Source organism: Carassius auratus, chromosome 9, assembly GCF_003368295.1.
Source record: "Carassius auratus strain Wakin chromosome 9, ASM336829v1, whole genome shotgun sequence".
NCBI lineage: Eukaryota > Metazoa > Chordata > Actinopteri > Cypriniformes > Cyprinidae > Carassius > Carassius auratus.
Window position 1 is genome coordinate 23,968,376 of NC_039251.1, and position 20,214 is coordinate 23,988,589.

The 20,214-nt window shown below is 40.7% G+C and overlaps 2 protein-coding genes and 1 pseudogene across 2 annotated transcripts; all 3 read right to left on the reverse strand.

The window, feature by feature from the left end:
* Positions 1–316: 316 nt before the first annotated feature.
* On the reverse strand, positions 317–1,269 carry LOC113108829 (gamma-crystallin M2-like). Its single transcript, XM_026272158.1, has 3 exons — positions 1,234–1,269; positions 755–997; positions 317–627 (listed from the first exon to the last, which is right to left on the reverse strand). Exons 1-3 carry the CDS (start codon positions 1,243–1,245, stop codon positions 355–357), a joined length of 528 nt encoding a protein of 175 aa, XP_026127943.1. The 5' UTR covers positions 1,246–1,269; the 3' UTR covers positions 317–354.
* Positions 1,270–9,891: 8,622 nt separating this feature from the next.
* On the reverse strand, positions 9,892–10,871 carry LOC113108828 (gamma-crystallin M2-like; annotated as a pseudogene).
* A 7,048-nt stretch (positions 10,872–17,919) lies between these two features.
* On the reverse strand, positions 17,920–18,884 carry LOC113108830 (gamma-crystallin M2-like). The gene is made up of 3 exons (XM_026272159.1): positions 18,823–18,884; positions 18,457–18,699; positions 17,920–18,233 (listed from the first exon to the last, which is right to left on the reverse strand). Exons 1-3 carry the CDS (start codon positions 18,826–18,828, stop codon positions 17,961–17,963), a joined length of 522 nt encoding a protein of 173 aa, XP_026127944.1. The 5' UTR covers positions 18,829–18,884; the 3' UTR covers positions 17,920–17,960.
* Between the last annotated feature and the right edge of the window lie 1,330 nt (positions 18,885–20,214).

Below are 20,214 nucleotides of genomic sequence, written 5' to 3' on the forward strand. Positions count from 1 at the left end.
GTTGGTTCTTGCATATGACAAGCGTTTTTGGACTCCCACAAAAGCATAGATCTGAAGTGTTTTGGTTCAGAATGGACTAAAAGGTTTATAAGTCATGTAAGAATTAATCCAAATTTAATCACACAAATGTTTCAATAATATTATTCAAATGGACTTAACTATTATGCATAGCTTGGTTGTACTCATAACTTGAATAATATTTTGTTCAATCTCTTTTTGTATTTTACTATATTTATTTGATTGGATATTTTTATGTGGATTATTCATTAATACAGCTGAAATATTTGCATTAAAGAATGTTCAAAACAAACGTTTAGTGTTGTAGAGAAATTATTTTATTGACCCTTTAGAACACTAGTACCAGGAGTCCATGATACGCTTCATGCTCATGAATCTCATGCCACCCATATTGCTGAAGCTCCTGTACTCTCCAGGCCTGAAGTACCACATTCTGCCTCTGTAGTGGGGCTGCTCATAGAAGAGCCAGTGGCCTTCCATCACATGACAGGACTGGCATTGAGACATGCGATAACGGTCCATGATGCTGTCACAATCATCAGTCAGCTCGTACATCTGACCCATGAAGTTCTCCCTCTCATATATCCTCATTCTGTAGGATCCCCTGTACTGTAGTGGAAGAAGTTGTCAGTGGGTGATCTTCTTTTAGCAGTTTGTAGTATCTATTCTGAATTTGGATTAAAATAGATAAAATGAAGTTCCTTTATTACAAATGTAAAATGTTTGAGGAACTTACCATGGGGATCATACGGCAGGACCTGATGCATTCATTCATTCCAAACATAGACATGTAATCGGCATATTCTCCTCTCCTAAAGAAATACTGATTTCCCATGTAGTTGGGGCGATCATACATCATCCAGCATCCACTCTCCACTCTGCAAGAGTGACAGCGGTTCATGTAGGAGGAGAAGTCACCACAGTCGCTCATACACTCATAAGAGCGACCCTGGAAGTTCCTGTCCTCGTAGAAGATGACCTGAGACAAAAATAAAATGTTCAGCATTAACTAAATTGCTGTTTATTAACAACATTACCCAACACGATATCCAATTGAATCTTCAAAAAAATATTTGTTGTATTGAAATTGTAGGGATTTGTTTTATATCAGTTAGAGAAGAAAAGCAATCAGTTATCAGAAAAGCAAAAAAATCGTGTAGTTTAATAAGATTTTGAGAATGTTAGAATTTTGAGAATTCTTTGATCTTGGCTTACCTTTCCATGCATGGTTGCAGTTGTGATTTTTCCAAATTCACTACTGTAATGACAGCCTGATGCCTTATTTATACCATATGGACTCTGAAAGAATTTGTATTCCTATTGTTTAAAAATGCCTTAGTCAGCTGCATGGTGTAGTGAGTTGTACAGTTTGCTACTACAGACCTGAAAAGGTTATTATTTCAAGCCTTGTAGTGGAGAATATTATACATTTCTGCTTGTAAAGCAATTCCAGAGGTATGAACACACTTTAAAAACCCAAAATACAGGTTATACTAAGTACACTTTTGTAACCTTGGCCTGTATATCTTAATCCTCTTCATCCTCTTCATAAGGCCACATGGAGGAAGTTAACAAACCTGTATTTTTATTAATGTTTTAATGTTTAAAAATTTATTTTTAATGTCAACTTATATATTAGAATACATTTGAATCTCAATAAATTAGTGAAACTTGCCAATGGTTGGGCGTTGGCTGAAGTTGTGGGCTGATTAAAATTTTGATGCCAGTGCAGTCAGAGTTGGACTCAAAGAGAGCTTTGTGCCAAGACTTACCTCAAAACACAAAACTCTCAATGGAAAGAAAATAAATGAAGTAAAAGAATAAAAGGATTTAACAGCACTGATTGTTTTTTCTTCTCATTGCAGCTGGCATTCAGGCCGAAGCATGCTATAGCGATGCTCAAAGAATGCAAAAAGTGATGGCAAAAAGCGGCGGCTAAAAGCATTATTTGATGGAGTCCTAAGTTTTTAAGATGGGATGTTGGACACATCCCAAATGGTGTCTTGACCAATTAGACATTGTCTTAGCTCAGGTGTTGCTGTTTCTTGTCCCAATACATAAATCAACATGTTATCTTATCAGTCACACGGTTCAAATTTTCCTGCTCTTGTAGAGTATAATGTGAAAATAGTTTCTATAACCAGAATATAATATATTTAACAAAGTATTGATTGATAGAAATGTTTAAACCATGAATCTTCAAACACATAACTACCTAAGATGAATAAACAGTGCACTGCAAAAGTAATTCTTTAAAAAAAAAAAAAAATTGTAATGTTGCTGCCTTTTGTTAAACTGCTTTAAATTGATTTTTTTCCACATCAATCAATCACATCTGCACTACATACACCATATTTACAAAGCAAAAACAGAATTGTCACAACTTCATGAATTTCTTCTGTGTGCTTAGGGTCATTATCCTGTTGGAAGATGAACCTTCTGCACAGTTTGAGTTTCTGAATGCTCTGGACTGGGTTTTCTTTAAGGCTATATCTGTATTTTGGTGCATAAATTTTTCTTCTACTCTGATGTGTTTCTTCTACTCTGATAAGTTTGTTTCCATGTGATTTTTTGCAGAATGCGATATATCCGCTCGAGCAATCACAGTGCACCATTCTACGCACTGTAAACAATAACAACCAATCACAGAGCACCATTCCGTGCACTTTAGACAGTAATGGCAGCACTTTGAATACATTTGGCATCTTAGTTTTACTCATCTACTTTGTACTTTGTGATCAACAAACAAGGGCTGCACGATAAATCAAATGTGACTGTCATCCGCATATTAACGGTAAATTTATGGTGAATATGGTGCTAAATTTACAAAGTTGTTCTTTATTATCTATAACAACTTGTACACTATACATTTAGCAACATATGCATTTATTTACTTGCTGTTGAATATAATTAGTTGTTTGGTTAGATTACTATTACATTTGTTTATATATATTTTTATATAAACAAATGCAATTGTAGTCTAAGCAAACAACTAATTATATGGAACAGCAAGTTAAGTATATAATTTAATATGGTGCTAAATGTATCATATAAAAGTTCTATATCATCTATCTACATATCTGTATCTGTATCTCTCTCTCTGTCTCTCTAATATATATATATATATATATATATATATATATATATATATATATATATATATATATATATATATATATATATAATGCATAATGTGAATGCCCAATAATTTTGTCCTATTAAATTAGGTAAGGTAAAGAAAATATTATTATATTACCCCAACTCTACAGTCTCTTCACTGGCTACCTATTAAGTTCTGTATCAGTTACAAATTATTATTACTCACCTTTAAGGCCCTTAATGGTTTAGCTCTTGCGTACCTAACTAAGGTCACAAAATGCTGGACTTTTGGTAGTACCTACAGTAATATAGCAAAGTCCACTAAAGAAGGTAGAGCTTTTTCGCAATTGGCTCCCAAACTCTGGAATAGCCTTCCTGATAATGTTTGGGGTTCACACACACTCTCTATGTTTAAATCTAGATTAAAATCACATCTCTTTGGCCAAGCATTCAAATAATACGTCTCATAATTTTGGACTGCAGTTATAACTGATCAAATGCACATTATAATTATTTAGCTTGGGTTAAAGTAATTAGTTTTACTTGATTGGAACAGCAGCTACGCTGATTATGTCTCTATTTGTTTCTCTGATTTGCCACGGGATGTAACTAGGATTTACACAAGCTGCAGTCTGGATCCAGAACACCTGAGAAGAGATGATGCCAACACCTCAGAGGACCTCTGATGATGCCAACCCTGAAACAACAGACAGAACTATCAAATTTAGTTTTTGTTTTTTGTTTGTTTAGTTTGATTGCGTGTTATAATAATTACTGTTAATAGTGTCCATCGTCTGTTTGATTACGTCTTTAATTGATTATTCCGTACATTTCTGCCATATGTAAATAAACTGAAACTTACCACTGATTGTTACAAACACGCCAGGTTCCGCCTCCACACAATCACAGCGCACACCCTCACCTGAGTATTAGATCACATCCACCTGCTCCTCATCACCCACTCATCAACGAAAAAAGCCACACACACGCACGCAGTCTTTGTCTGGTCACGTTCATGACAAGATCATTCCTGTATGCTTACTATAAGGACTAACTCCTCTTCTACTCTCTCCAGAGATTCTCTCCGAAAGACCCAGTTCCCCGAAGTGTGCGTGTGTGTGGTTCACAGTCCCTCCAAGAAGTCACAGCCTTACCTGCACTGATCCAAACTCCTTGTCATTCCTCACTACCTGCTCCTCTGCTTGTGTCTTTATAATAAAACATCTTCATCTGTTACTCCTCAGCTTCCCGAGTGATCCGTAACAGATGACCGGACCTGCACTGCCAGACACAAGCATGAGCCTCACGGACCACTTTCAAGATCTGGTTGATGCACTCTGTCGAACACTCATGGCAGCCCCAGCATCTCCTCCACCAACGAGCACTTCCGCCGACCCTGTCATCACTTCCTCACCTGCCTATTCTAGGGCACCCATGGCTGGAGCAGCACAACCCCGTGATTTCCTGGAAAACGGGTGAGATCCTGAAGTGGGGTGAAGCCTGTTTTCAGTCATGCATCTCTGGTTGTCCTATTCCAGTTGAACACCCCCCTGATCCACTACCAGTCTACTCCACATCTATTGATAGCCCTGTCGAGAACCAATTCATCACCATTACTCATTGCTACGCTGCCTTCAGCGATGTCTTCTTCCCTAAGCAGGCCTCCAAGCTGCCTCCACACCGGCCGTGGGACTGTGCTATCGATCTGCTGCCGGATGAACCCGTGCCAAAGGGAAGGATATACCCCCTATCCATTCCCGAGGAGACGGCCATGGAGGAAGATATCAAGAAGGCGCTGGCCCAAGGGTATATTCGTCCATCTACCTCCCCTGCTGCTTCAAGCTTCTTCTTCGTGGCTAAGAAGGATGGAGGTTTGAGACCATGCATTGATTACAGAGCACTCAATAAAATCACTCTTAAATTCAGGTACCCACTTCCCCTCGTCCCTGCTGCCCTGGAACATCTCCGTGGTGCCAATGTGTTCACCAAGTTGGACCTTCGCAGCGCTTATAACCTCAACCGGATACGTGAGGGAGACAAGTGGAAGACCGCCTTCACCACCCCTACTGGCCACTTTGAGTACTGTGTCATGCCGTATGGGCTTGTTAACGCCCCCTCCGTATTCCAGGACTTCATTCATGAGGTGCTCCGGGATTTCCTCCACAAGTCTGTCCTAGTATACATTGACGATATCCTGATCTATTCCCGGAGCTTGGCAGAACATCAGCGCCATGTTGCAGAGGTCCTGCAACGCTTGAGGGACTACCAGCTCTATTTCAAAGCCGAAAATTGTTCCTTCCATCAGCCCTCAGTGCAGTTCCTTGGAGCATTCCATTCCCTCCTAGGTGTGGCCATCAGCCTGTCCTCCGGCTATCACCCCCAGTCAAACGGGCAGACGGAGAGGAAGGTCCAGGAGATCGACCCTTCCTCCGTACCTTCTGCCACAGTCACCAGAACTCCTGGAACCAAATCCTGGGGTGGGCAGAGTACGCACAAAACTCCCTCCGTCAACCCACCACCGGACTCACCCCCTTCCAGTGCGTACTCTGCTACCAACCACCTCTGTTTCCCTGGTCAGGAGAGCCCTCGGATGTCCCCGCCATCAACTACTGGTTCCCGGAGAGCGAGAGGGTCTGGGACACGGCTCGCCACCAACTACAGCGGGCATTTCGCAGACGCAGGACGACAGCCGACCTTCGCCGGTCCGAGGCTCCCCACTACCAACCCGGTCAGAAGGTCTGGCTGTCCACCCGGGACATCCGCCTGCATCTACCCTGCCGCAAGCTCAGTCCCAGATTCATTGGCGCGTTCAAAATCACCCAGCAGATAAATCTGGTCACGTATAAACTCCAGCTCCCTCCTGAGTACCGGATTCACCCCACATTCCATGTGTCAGTCCTAAAACCTCACCATCCTTCTGTTTCTCCCTCCACAGAACCTGGTGGAACTGAAGCTCCCCCTCCTCTCCTCCTAGATGACGGCACAGCCTATACAGTCAAGGACATCCTGGACTCCAGCTGGAATATCTAGTGGACTGGGAAGGATACGGTCCAGAGGAACGTTCCTGGGTCCCACGCAACGACATCTTGGATCCCACCTTACTTGATACCTTCGATTACATTCATCCCAATCGACCAGATCCCAGGGGAAGAGGACGCCCACCACATCGTCGGGGTCCCGGCCCTCAGGAGCGGGTAGTGGGGAGGAGGGTACTGTTACAAACATGCCAGGTTCCGCCTCCACACAATCACAGCGCACACCCTCACCTGAGTATTAGATCACATCCACCTGCTCCTCATCACCCACTCATCAACGCTGCACTACAAAAGCCACACACACGTACCCAGTCTTTGTCCGGTCAAGTTCGCGACAAGATCATTCCTGTATGCTTACTATAAGGACTAACTCCTCTTCTACTCTCTTCTGGTTCACCGTCCCTCCAAGAAGTCACAGCTTTACCTGCACGGATCCAAACTCCTTGTCACTCCACACTACCTGCTCCTCTGCTTGTGTCTTTATAATAAAACATCTTCATCTGTTACTCCTCAGCTTCCTAAGTGATCCGTAACACTGGTAATCTACTACTAAATATTGTTGAAACTTCATTTTCTGTAAAGTTGTTTTGCAATGATTTTGTAAGAAGCACTATACAAATTTGATTATGATTGTAGTGTTGCATAGCTTGTCAGTGTTAATGTTTTTATTAATGCCATTTATGTTTTTGTTAATACAGCACATAGCACTAGTCAACTAAATGAATGTAACAAGGCAAAGATTAATATATGTTTTGAAGTTATGGAAATTTTAGAATTTCTGTGGTCTAATGTGATATTGTTGTCTAGTTCTTGTTCATGGTGAAATTTGCTTTTATTGCTGTAATTAATTTGTACAAGATGACCCGCAGAATTCATTTTGGAAGCGATGACTGATGGATGTATTTTTAGTCCAGTGCCTGTATATTTCAATATGAAAAATAACTTTCATATTGATTCAATGGATTTATTGCATTTGAGAAAAAAACGTAGCATGGAAACCATTTTATAATAAATCTTTGAAAATCAAATCCTGGATTTAAATTTTTAATGTTATTATAACCTAAATATGCTATGTGAAAGTTTGAAACAGAAAATAGTGGTTTTCCTCTGGCCACTTTCTTGGTAAAGAAAAAATAGTTTTACTCAAATTAATCAAAATGGATCTTTTTTGTTTCTTGGAACCACATACATGTGAAGGCAGTTTCTGTGCCATTCTGTGAATGTGGAGACATTCTGTGAACATGAGGATGTGCTTTGTGAGGAATAAAAGTTTTAGAAGGTGCCTGGTCTTTGTCCTGGGTGGAGGAAACCAATCTGAGGAAGTCTTTAGCTCATGATTTCTATCACGGATTAACATGTGATGGTCATGCTGTGCATCTGTTTGACCATTAATCTTGGTTACTTGCCCCAAATTTGACAAACTTGTAATTGTCAATAAGTGTTCTTTTGTTTAATGTTGAAAGCTGTTTGAATCTGCTAGTTTGTTAGGCTCACTTCAGACTCATGGCACCAGGGAATCGTGGACAGATTTATGACATTGTTTGTTATCCTCTTTGTGGAATTTGGCTCTTTGTCTAATTTGCTCTGATAACCTACACCATGCTCAGATGTCTTCAGGAAAAGTGCTACCAAGCCATATATATATTGGGGCTGACAAACAGCACTCACCCACCAAGGTGCTATCTGGCACCAAGACATTAGCAATAGATTTGCTCAGTATTATCAATATTAATATTATATAATAATGTTATCTGGGGAATTTGGAGTATAGGGTAACTTGAACCTTTGAATTTGAAGTCTATTTATTTATTTATTTATTTTACATTTTTGCCTTTAATTGTGACAGGATAGTTTAGAGTCGACATGAAGCGAAAGGAGGTGGGGGGTTGGGGGAAGGTCCTTGATTCGGGATTCAAACTCATGATTGCACAAAGGTGCTGCATGTCGACATGATGCAGAGAAGGCTGTTGGCGCCAACATAACCTTGAACTCTTTATCATGTTCCTGAACAATGTGTGCAGTGTGCATTGTCCTGTCCTGCAAAATGAAATTACCTAGTTTTTCCAACCTTTTGAGAAATTTGGGAGTAAGTAAATAAAGCAGAATTTACTCCTGTGTCTTCTGGCTGAATTCAAATTTCAGTTGGATGCAGTATATTAATGTCCTCTCATGTCCTCAGTCAATTTTTGGACTTGTTTTAATTTGCCTTCAGTGAGGAAAATAATGGACATGTTTTGAGAACATGACTGTTCCTGTTGGATGTTTTGGTTCTTAGTCCTTATTTTGCAAATGTTTGAGCTTGTTTGCATGTGTTTCTGTCTAACTAGTTTTTGATTTTCTTTATATTGTCCCTTTTTCTCCTGTCTCACCAGCCCATGGCTCACAACCTTTTCTGATCACAGGCTGCTCCAGCCACTGAACCTTCTACTACTAATGAGATTGCTGGGCCTATAAGCACATATTCTGGATCTATTGGTTGCTGGCCATTGGTTTATATTGTCATTTTTGTGCCTTTTACCATGCCCATCTTGATGACCCAGTAGCCTTGCCTACTGCTACCGCCCTGAAGCAGTGCGAGACATGTTGGCACTGTAACAGCCCATCAGGCACTTGCAGGGTGGGGGAGTGGTTTTCCCTTTGATGCCCAAAATGCCCTTTTGTCAAGTCATGTTTTTTTATTACATTTTTTTTTTATTAAACACCTTTTTATGAAGGCCTGCACAATCTAACTATTAGGAAAATAAATTAATAATAATTTAGCCATAAACAAAATTATCCACACAATGACCTTTCACTTGACGATCTCATATGGGTCGATCACTCACGTTCAGACACCTACCAGATGCCATCAATAATGTCCGCAACTGCCAATAAGTGGAGTTCTCAGCATAGCAGTGTGTTTGTTTACTCATATTATTCAGTTATTATTGAATTTATTATTACATGAAGAGATCATGCACTGCTGCATCAAGGGGCTATGATATTTTTGTTCAATATTTTCCTAATGACAATTTTATGATTGGTTTATAAAGGCTACTATGAAATCCTTTTTCCCATTTTTATAACATAATAAGGCAGGAAATATATTTTATAGTTTCTATACCAAATAATATGTCAATCAGTACTGCATTATTCATATAGCTTATTTATTACCTGAAGATAACTTGAAAAAAACACACATAAACCACATATTTCCCAGTTGTGTGTTTATTGTTTTCACATTTCATTGGTAAAAATGTATTACAGCAGATTGCCAGATGCCTTTGTCCATATTAGGGATTTCCTAAGTTATTACTTCTATGAATCTGTTTTGGCTTTCTGTGAGAGAGCGCCCTCCAGCTTTGAATATGAATGAAACGTGCACTGCTGTGTTTAGCGCTTTGTAATGTTCACATTGCCTCATTTTGAATATGGATAAAATGCCAAGTCATGCATAGACTATCTTGTCTCTTTGAATTTAAATCTAGATTTAAATCTAGAAACCTCTATGTCAGCGGTTCTCAATTCCAGTCCTTTGTTAACACCCCTGCTCTGCACATTTTGAATGTCTCTCTTTGTTAACACACCTGATTCAGATAATCAGCTTGTTAGAAGTGAGCTCTGACTGTGTTTCCGATTGTCGAAGATGGTCTGACCCAAATTGAGTGTAGATTGGAACTTGATTGGAAGAAAACTGACTGAAGTTGTAAGATATCTAAAGAATTAAGCAGTTTTAGAAAAAATATTTTTGACCTCTAAGTGCTTTGATCAGAAGTATTTTATTGTTGAATAACAAATGTTCTCACATTAATACAATTTCTTTTTAATAGAAGGAATCATTGATGCGCCTTGTGCTCATGAATCTCATGCCACCCATATCTCTGAAGCTCCTGTACTCTCCAGGCCTGAAGTACACATCCTGCCTCTGTAGTGGGGCTGCTCATACATGAGCCAGTGGCCGTCCATCACATGACAGGACTGGCATTGAGACATGCGATAACGGTCCATGATGTTGTCACAGTCGTCCATCATCTCGTACATCTGACCCATAAAGTTCTCTCTTTCATAGATCCTCATTCTGAAGGATCCCTTGTGCTGCAAATATAAAACAGAAATGTAAAAGTTAAATGGCTAAATGCTAAGTTGTTGTGAGAGCATGTATGAATGAATTGTCTCTCCTCAACCACCACCATGAGTGACAAGGGTCAGTTGATGGAATTTGGCCAAGACCCCTACTCTTTACTAGAAGAGCATTTAGCAGCCAGTTCTGTGGTAAGTCAAGTATGTATTATTCTCTTACCATAGGGATCATACGGCAAGATCTGATGCAGTCACTCATGCCAAAACATAGACATGTAATCAGCATAGTCTCCCCTCCTAAAGAAATACTGATTTCCCATGTAGTTGGGACGATCGTACATCATGAAGCAGCCACTTTCCACTTTGCAAGAGTGGCAGCGACTCAAGTAAGGAGACATGTCAGCACAGTCACCCATACACTCATAAGAGCGACCCTGGAAGTTCCTGTCCTCATAGAAGACCGCCTGACGAGATTAAGCATAAGGTTACAAAGAATTTTAGTTATGCATTAAGTATACATATTTCATTTAGAGAAAGGGATGCCTTTACTTACCCTGCACATGCTCATGCCTGCTGTAGTCATTTTTTTTTTTATTATTGTTATTATTTGATACTCCTCTGTTTACACAGCTCTGTTGTCCCGCCAGGTCTCACCCTTACTTTTATACCCGGGCGAATTGAATAAAACTGTGTGCATGCTATTGAGATTGAAGACAACCTCATGACTCAGCAGATCAGTGTGGAAGCATTCAGAGTGCATTCATTGTGGTCCATTTTGACATAACCTACAGGTCGTATACGCTTTCCACAATATTGTTTTCAGACATTTTGAAATATGCTTTTTTCAAAGTCTTTCTTTTTGTAAAAAACAACATTGATCAAATAAATCTGTTTTAATAAGGCCTGTTTATATAGCTACTGCATTACTATTGGCTTTTAAATCTCTTGTGTGGTTAGACTTTTAATCCCTAAATAATGCTTTAAATATTAGACATAATAAACTATTAACACTAGAAAAAATAACATTATTAAAATTCTTCTAGTTGGAGTTTATAATAGCAAAATAAACATACAAAAATTACAGCACAGACATTTAATGTATTTGGAATGTTTGCACACTTCATAAACACAGCTCTCAGTCAAATTCACTGATTTCCCTTTTCCCTATATTTGTAATTTTAAGTTAAATGCTTCCTAGGTGTGTATATAAAGCACTGTTGATCTTGTAGTATAACCCACTGGATGTAATATATGAAGAAAACCCAAGAAGGCACATGTACAGGCCTATCTGAAATTTGCCAATGAACATCTAAGTGATTCAGAGAAGGATTGGGAGAAAATGCTGTGGTCAGATGAGACCAAAATTGAGCTTTTTGGCATTATCTCAACTCACCATGTTTGGAGTTAGAGAAATGATAACTATAATCTCATGAACACCATCCCTATAGTCAAGCACAGAGGTAGAAACATGCTTTTGGGCTGTTTCTCTGTTAAGGGATCAGGATGACTTCGCCACATTGAGGGGCCAATGGATGGGGCCATCTACAGTAAAATCTTGGATGGGAACCTCCTTCCCTCTGCCAGAATACTGGAGATGGGTCATGGATGGGTCTTCCAGCCTGACATACTGTCAAGGGAGCAAAAGGAGTGTCTCAAGAAGAAGCACTTTAAGGTCAAGAAGAAGCCTAGCCAGTCCCCAGACCTTAAACCTTTAGAAAATATGTGAAATGAAGCTGTTAAATACCCAAAGCAGTCCTTATTGGAGCAATAAAATATACTGGAGCAATCCTCAGCTCCCACACCTCATGAGCCAATGACACACGGCAGGCCTCAAATTGATAAGTGTGGTAAAACAACAACTATGGCCATCACATCATTAAATTCACTGCAAATGAGAAAAGAAAATTTGTTGAGATTGTAGTAAAATAATGAGCTTCAAGAGGTAATCACCTGAAATATATATATATATTATATATATATATATATATATATATATATATATATATATATATATATATATATATATATATATATATATAATTTTTTTTTTAAAAAATTATTTTTCCAGTAATTTTAGCAGATGTGACATTTTGTGTAAGTCACACTTAATAATTAAAAATGGATGGACTAACAGAAAAAACAGTCCCTCTAACATTTCTATTCTATTTTCTGCCATGTTTGGCCTGTAGATGTCAGTATAAATTCAAACACGAGGCAAAGAGTCACTAACATTACTGACTGCACCTTTGATCAGTTTATGTGATATAATGAACAAATTAACTGAAACTGCTACAGTTTTCAGATCTGAAGTAAATAATATCTTGCCTGTGAGGTATTTAGTGTTTAATAAAATCTTATTTTATTTTATGGTTGTGTTTATCTCATGAGGCATTTTTGAGAGCATACAAACGTGACACTGTAATGACACTGAAATTAGTTTCATGACACATTTATTTATTTATTTTTATAGAGAAATGTATTCTTTAGAATTATAAAATATTTGTACCATGAGTCCATAATATGCTTCATGCTCATGAATCTCATGCCACCCATATTGCTGAAGCTCCTGTACTCCCCAGCCGTGAAGTACCGAATCCTGCCTCTGTAGTGTGGCTGCTCATAGAAAAGCCAGTGGCCATAAATCACATGGCAAGACTGGCAGTGAGACATGTGGTCCATGATGCTGTCACAGTAATCTGTCAGCTCATACATCTGACCCATGAAGTTATCCCTTTCATAGATCCTCATTCTGTAGGATCGGCCGTGTTCCCTATTGTATATGAAAGCCTGACCCAGCAATACAGTGCAGTAGCCTTTTAGACTGTCAGTTGTGTTCTCCATTCTACATGTGACTAGCTCATACTGCCCAACTCTTCCACTGGTTCCTTTTTTTTGCACAGAAAAGGCTTTGAATTTAGACATGTGGTGGACACATCCAAAATACCTGGAGCTTGGTAGTTGCTCTTGTATTTTGTGCTGTCATATTTTAATAATAAATTATGACCAAATACCAAACCTTCTCTTTGTGGTGCTTCTGAAGTTTTATCTTCTTGGCTCCATCTGATGGTCACGATCACTGCATCACTTGCCTGGGCCTCGAGCACTCGTAGGCAGCATTCATGGATGACCATTGCAATGTTGCGATTATGGCTCCTCTTCGTTAAATGAAGAGAAGTCCCCCTCCCCATGCCCCGTTCTAGTTCCTCCGCCTAGAGGAGGACTACTTCAGCTCATGGCCAGGGTGATCTGAGGGTCACAGTGAGGGCTTTCCCGCCAAGCAAGTCTCTACGGGTCCTTCACTCCTCCAGTGCATCGTACCCTCTGGTGTACCGCGATGTGGATGTGAAAGCCTTGGACAGGGTGGGGCCCAGCACTTCATCCGGCCCACCAGCTGATGACCTGATATCGTTAATTGCATTAGGGGATGAGCTAGGCTCTGAAGATGAGGATTCAGTTGCACAAAAGTCACGGGCAGTCCCTGAGTCAGATGATGCTCACTCTGGTGGTCAAGGAACACCACCTTAGCACCGCTTCTTGGACTCCCCAATCTCTCAGGCTGGCCTCTTCGGCAATGCGGTGGAGAGTATTGCCCAACAGTTCTCCGCCGCACAGAAGCAGACAGAAGCAATAAAACACATCCTGCCCTGGCGGCCTGCTGCTGTCAACACCCTGCCACCAGCTGCAGCCCCTCCGTCTGCTCATTGCCTGATCACCAGGGTACCCTCCTGGTGCCTCCACCTCCGCTCCAGCCTAGCCTCAGCAGCAGCCTTCACACCGGCTGCGGCACGGAGCTGGCACCAGTAAGTAGTCTCCTTACTTAAGTAGTCTCAGGATCCTGCTCTTCAGGAGATGGTGAGGACACAGCTCCTTTCCATGGAAGAGAGTCGTAGGAGAATCTTTTGCTTTTTTGTACTCAAACATTCAATAAAAGAGCAGTTTCCTGTTTCTCTAGGTTTCCAATAGGGTCAAGATGGCAGTCTATGAGGCTCAGCCTCAACACTCCTGTCCCCCTCTCCTTTCACCGGCAGGCAGCAGGGCCATGTTCGAGAACACTTTGCCTTCAGACACGCCCCCTGTCCAACTGTGGATCCAGGTAGGAGTCGTGTCACACACTCAGACCCCACTGCGGGATGCTGTGCCTTCCAGGTCAGGTTCCTATGCTCCACCTAGCTGCCCAACTGTGGGTACATCGATGGTTCCACTAGTTCCACTTGTTCGATTTCTGGGGACCTGGCTTGCGCTCCCCAGACCATCTTGCTGACTCACGAGAACCATCAGACTCAGCTATGCGATTCAGTTCGCCCAGCATCCTCCCAAGTTCAGGGGCATCTGGTTCACCTCTGTGATGGACAAAGATGCCCCCGTCTTGTGAGCCGAAATCGCTGTCCTGCTGGCAAAGGATGCGATAGAGCTGGTCACTCCAGCCGAGATGAAGTTGGGGTTTTACAGCCCCTACTTCATTGTACCCAAGAAAGGCAGAGGGTTACGGCCAATCCTGGACCTGTATGTTCTTAACTGGGCCCTTCACAAGCTCCCATTCAGGATGTTAACGCAGAAATGTATCTTTCAGTGCATTTGTCCATGAAATTGGTCCACAGTGATTGACGTGTACTTTCATGTCTCGATTCTCCCTCAACACAGGCCGTTTCTCCGCTTCACGTTCAAGGGTCAAGCGTATCAGTACAAGGTCCTTCCCTTCAGGCTGGGCCTGTCACCTCATGTCTTCTCCAAGCTCGTGGAGGCAGCCTTCGTCCCATTGATGGAAGGAGGCATTTGCATTCTCAACTACCTCGACTACTGGCTCATTTTGGCCCAGTCCTGAGCTCAGTTATGCAAACACAGGGATGTGGTACTCAGCCACCTCAGCCATTTGGGGTTTGCCTGGGATATGCATTCGATGCTGAACTGCCTGGAATCGTTCCGGAGCAGGAGGGCAGTTCCACCAAAACTGTTTCAGAGGCTCCTGGAGCATATGGCATCCGCTACCACTGTCATGCAGTCAGACCTTGCTTTTCTGCACACAAGGGTCCCTCTAGTGCAAGTGTCCAGGCATGTTGTTGTCTCAACAGATGCCTCTGCCATAGGCTGGGGTACCATGTGCAACGGGCATGCAGCATCAGGCACCTGGCCAAGGTCACTTCGGGTGATCTGGAGTCACTTCAGGGATGCTCATGTAGACCTGTTTGCCTCCCCAGACACGTCCCACTGCCAGCTGTTTTATCCCCTTTCTGAGGCGACCCTCTGCATGGATGCGCTGGCACACAGCTGGCCTCGGGGCCTTTGCAAGTATTTGTTTCCCCCAGTGAGCCTTCTTGCACAGATGCTGTGCAGGGTCAGGGAGGACGAAGAGCAGGTCCTCCTTAGCATATTCCTCTGAGGAAGGATCTTCTTTCAGATCAATGGAATCTCCATGTGTGGTCTCTGGATGGGACGTGGAGGTTCTAGACGGTTTACCTCCAGTGGTGCTAAACACCATCACTTCACCTAGAGCACCCTCTACGAGGCACGCCTACCCACTGAAGTGGAATCTGTTTGTCAATTGATGTTCTTCCCACCAAAAGAACTGTCACATGCGTTTGGGCAAGGTTAAGAGTGCCTAGTGTGAGTACACACTTACGATGTGTCTGGAGCCTGAGACTTGAGGGCATATTCTGAGATTTGTGTTAATGTCTCTGTTAGGAGCATGCATATTCAGTGCTACACTGTCACTGTGATTAGTCAAAGTGTCAAGGCTCCACTCATGCTTGATCATATTCAGTCCCATCATCAGTCCCTGCAGCAGGAGAGGCGTGGTTCAGCGAAGTCTGCGACAAGACAGAGAGCGAGGAGACGAACTGCGGTAAGTGAGTCAAGTGAAGAACGATCAACACCTGGTTCTCGTTGCAGTGATTGGCGTGGGGAGGTGATATATAATCTGTTTGGGAATGAGTGGAAAAAAGAGAGAGAGCTCGTCGGGACGTGGAGGCAGGAAGACAGCAAGATAAATGCTGCAGAGTATTGTAAAATGGAAAAGTGATTGGATGTGTGTGCCCATGTGGCGAGATTTGTTTTGTTTCATTTTATAATATAAAATAAACTATCCACGAGCCTCAGAAAGCCGACCCCAATCTCCTTCCTCCTCAGCCAAACAAACTTTATATTATTACACTGTGGTACTGTTTATTAGTGATTACTTTGATCTGCAGGATCCACATGCCTGCTCTAAACACGCTGCCTTATGCCGTGGATAGTGTTTGTGACAATGAAAGTGTGTAGCCCTGATCTTGCCAGATTGCAGGTGGAGCTACAGTATCTCCAGCTTGGCTGTGCCTCTCTAATATGGGTATTATTGTCTGTAGAAATTCTCACTGGCCATGGACATATTTAAATGCTCGGTTGAGAGATGCTTGTGAGCCTTCTCTCCCAGGGTGTCTGACAGTGGGACTTTATCTTCTCAATTCGCTTGTTCTCATTTGCTTCGAGACCACTGGTCTTTACCTGCCATAGCGAGGATGATCGAGAGCAGAAATTACATAGTTTCAGCACAAATGTAAAGAACTCAAAAGAGCAATTCACTGTGTTTATTCCCACTAAATTAAGTGTGTGTGCTGCACAAGTAACCCATTCTGCCAGCGGATTTCCCATTAGAATGCATGACTGTACACCCTTATAAACGCCTGACATGTTGCGTTGTCTCAACATTGTCCTTGACAATTGTTTATGTCAATTCCCAGCTCATTCAGTACAGTCATCACAGAGTTAAAAAGTGATTCCTCTGGCTTGTAATGGGAAGAAATTCAAGGAAGCACTCCAGCATTCTATGGCCGTTCATCAAAAGCTGCATCCTCCAGAGGTCGCATTTGCAGGCTGCATAACCCATTTCTGGAGGCTATCATGCTATCATGAAAAGAGAAATGTCCACTGATTAGCTCTAAAACACAGGTTCAATATGTAAACCCTGGCAGTTTTTATTATGTATATCTAGGTACTTATTTCTGTGTTTTCTGTGTTTTTATTACATTGCTTCTAGTATGTATCACAGTGGTTCAGAATTCAAACTAAACCCAACCCGTAAACCTGCCCTATAGTGTTAACAAATGTAAAACTGATGTAAAAACACATTTGTTGAGGCAACCTTGCCATTTCAACTTCTTTACATGTAGATTTGAACCGCTTTGTCGAACCATGGTTACATGGGATTCGAACCGGAGCTCCTCGCCTCTGAAGTTCATCTCAGTACTTCGTGAGCTACAGAAAAAACCTAAAGCTTCTAAAAACCAATGGATATAAATCTGGATATGTGTGATGCTAACATTCAAAAGCATCACTTTTCAAATCTTCCAGCATATTAATACTTTTTTGAAGTCATAACATGATATTGTTCGTGTAATTGTGCAAAAAAATGCTTTATTAATTGAAACTCTGTAAATTTGCATGAAAAGGAATAAAAAGTGTTTGAGTTTTACTGCCTCTACTGTTAATTTCTTTTGGAAACTGCAGTGATATGTACTTATTGGTATGTATTTCGCGTCTTGCGAAAACGTGCCCCCAGATACGTATTTGCCATGAGACCAGGTAGGTTTTTGCAGACATGCATGTTCAAATTGTGTATCCGTTGCATATACAATATTATGATACTATATTGATACCATATTAATGAAAATATAAATAAATAAAATACAGTGACAGTACTGTGCAAATTTTAAGCAATAATGATAATTTAGACAGTTTTATGTTGTAGAGAAATTAATTTATTGAAAGATTTGAACACTAGTACCAGGAGTCCATGATGCGCCTCATGCTCATGAATCTCATGCCACCCATATTGCTGAAGCTCCTGTACTCTCCAGGCCTGAAGTACCACATCCTGCCTCTGTAGTGGGGCTGCTCATAGAAGAGCCAGTGGCCTTCCATCACATGACAGGACTGGCATTGAGACATGCGATAACGGTCCATGATGCTGTCACAATCATCCATCATCTCATACATCTGACCCATGAAGTTCTCCCTCTCATAGATCCTCATTCTGTAGGATCCCCTGTACTATAGTGCAAGAAATGTCAGTTATGTTTAAATTATTCAGGAAGAATAATTATCACATGTAACCATCTTCAGCAGCACTCTAGGTCTCTCTCACAGATCATCATTCTGAAAATATCTGTTTCTTTTCAAGTTGAAAAGATTTCTAAGCAAATGGTTACGAATATATTTAGGACCTTTTTCTATTGTCAATTAATAAATATGTCAGCAGGTTCATAGAGCTTACCATAGGGATCATACGGCAGGACTTGATGCAGTTGCTCATTCCAAACATAGACATGTAATCAGCATATTCACCCCTCCTAAAGAAATACTGATTTCCCATGTAGTTGGGTTGATCATACATCATCCAGCATCCACTGTGCACTCTGCAAGAGTGACAGCGGCTCATGTAGGAGGAGAAATCGGCACAATCGCTCATACAGTCATAAGAGCGACCCTGGAAATTTCTTTCCTCATAAAAGGTGACCTGAAAATTCAAAGTTAATTTCTTAGTTGTTTTAAGTAAGAAATACCACATTAAAGTATAGCTGTAAGTAAATTGAAAAAATTAAGTTAAACTGTATGGAATAGGTACTGGAACAAGGTTTACCTTCATGGTTGCGCTGGTTCCACAAATGAGAAGCTGAAGCTGAAGCTGATTCTGCTTGTTGACCAACTGCTGTCACCCCTACCTTTATACTTGTCCAAGAATAAAGAATACACAGCCTCTATTGTTAGTCAATTCCTGACTGTGCAATTGGAACAGAGGCCATTATAGTTAAAACATAGTACAGATATGTATATTTTCGTCATCTCACAGTTTTAGGAATCTAGAATTTCTTACGTTTTTATTTGCTAAATGAAAGAACTTGAATGTAGAACAGAAAAGAAAAACCTAACAAAAAGTGTGTCAATTCATTATCTTGTTTCAGAGTTTTCTATCATTATTTTTTGTTTGTTTGTTTGATCTTAGTGGTACTCTTTTCAATGCTTATGGGAAACTATCTTCTCATTGCCCACCTTTAGTTGAAGCAGAGCTACACAAGACTTGGACCATGACTGATCCATTTTAGTCCAACTGTAATTTAATTGGAGACCTTTTTATATCTTTTATTTCTTTTGAGACCAATTTTATTATGTGCCTTTTGGATTAATTATTGTAGTCCTTGTATACACTTGAGGTTTTTGTTATATTCTTTTTGTGTCTGTTGCAGGTTATAATACTAATAATTTCTAGAGGTGTTTTATTATTGTTATAGTTATTATTATTATTTATTTATGTATTTTTTATAGCAGTTATTGTCTCTTGTAACCATCTGTAAATTTTCTTGCTGGCTATTTATCCTCTAGCAAGTATTTCTCTTAAACTGATAAAAAACTTTTCCCAGTGGTTAACTTAATTTTCTGCATACCATGCACATACACTGTACATTAAAGAACAAGATCTGATGCACTGAAAAAGCTATCAAACATGTAAGCTGGAGTTGTTCTATAGCAGTCTCCAAAGCGATTAATTCTACTGAAATATTAATGTAATACAGCCAGTCTGTTTTCTTTCAGACATTTACTCTGTTTGCTGTGACTAAATCTGCAAGCAAACCATGACATTTTCCTGATTTGTGCTCATGTGAAAATGTAATAATTCTGATAAAATGTTTTAAAATGAAATTAAAATGACAGTAATCCTGATTAATAAATGTGGTTATGCTATTGTTTTAGTGATTACCATTTAAGGATTATCATGTAGCACCAACATTCGACTTAGCTTCTTAGCTCACTAGTCCTGGATTATATATTCATAGCACATTACATCGAGCACTTGGGCTCATACTACTGCTTGCCGGGAATCTCACCATTCCTCTTTGTCATAGTGAAAAGTTCTCAGGATTTGTAACTGAAGAACAGTTTAATATGAAAAAGTCTTAAATCCGTTAGGAACCTAACTGATCCCAGTTATATTTAAGTAGTTTTGAATGGTAGACCTTCTGTCATAATACGTTGT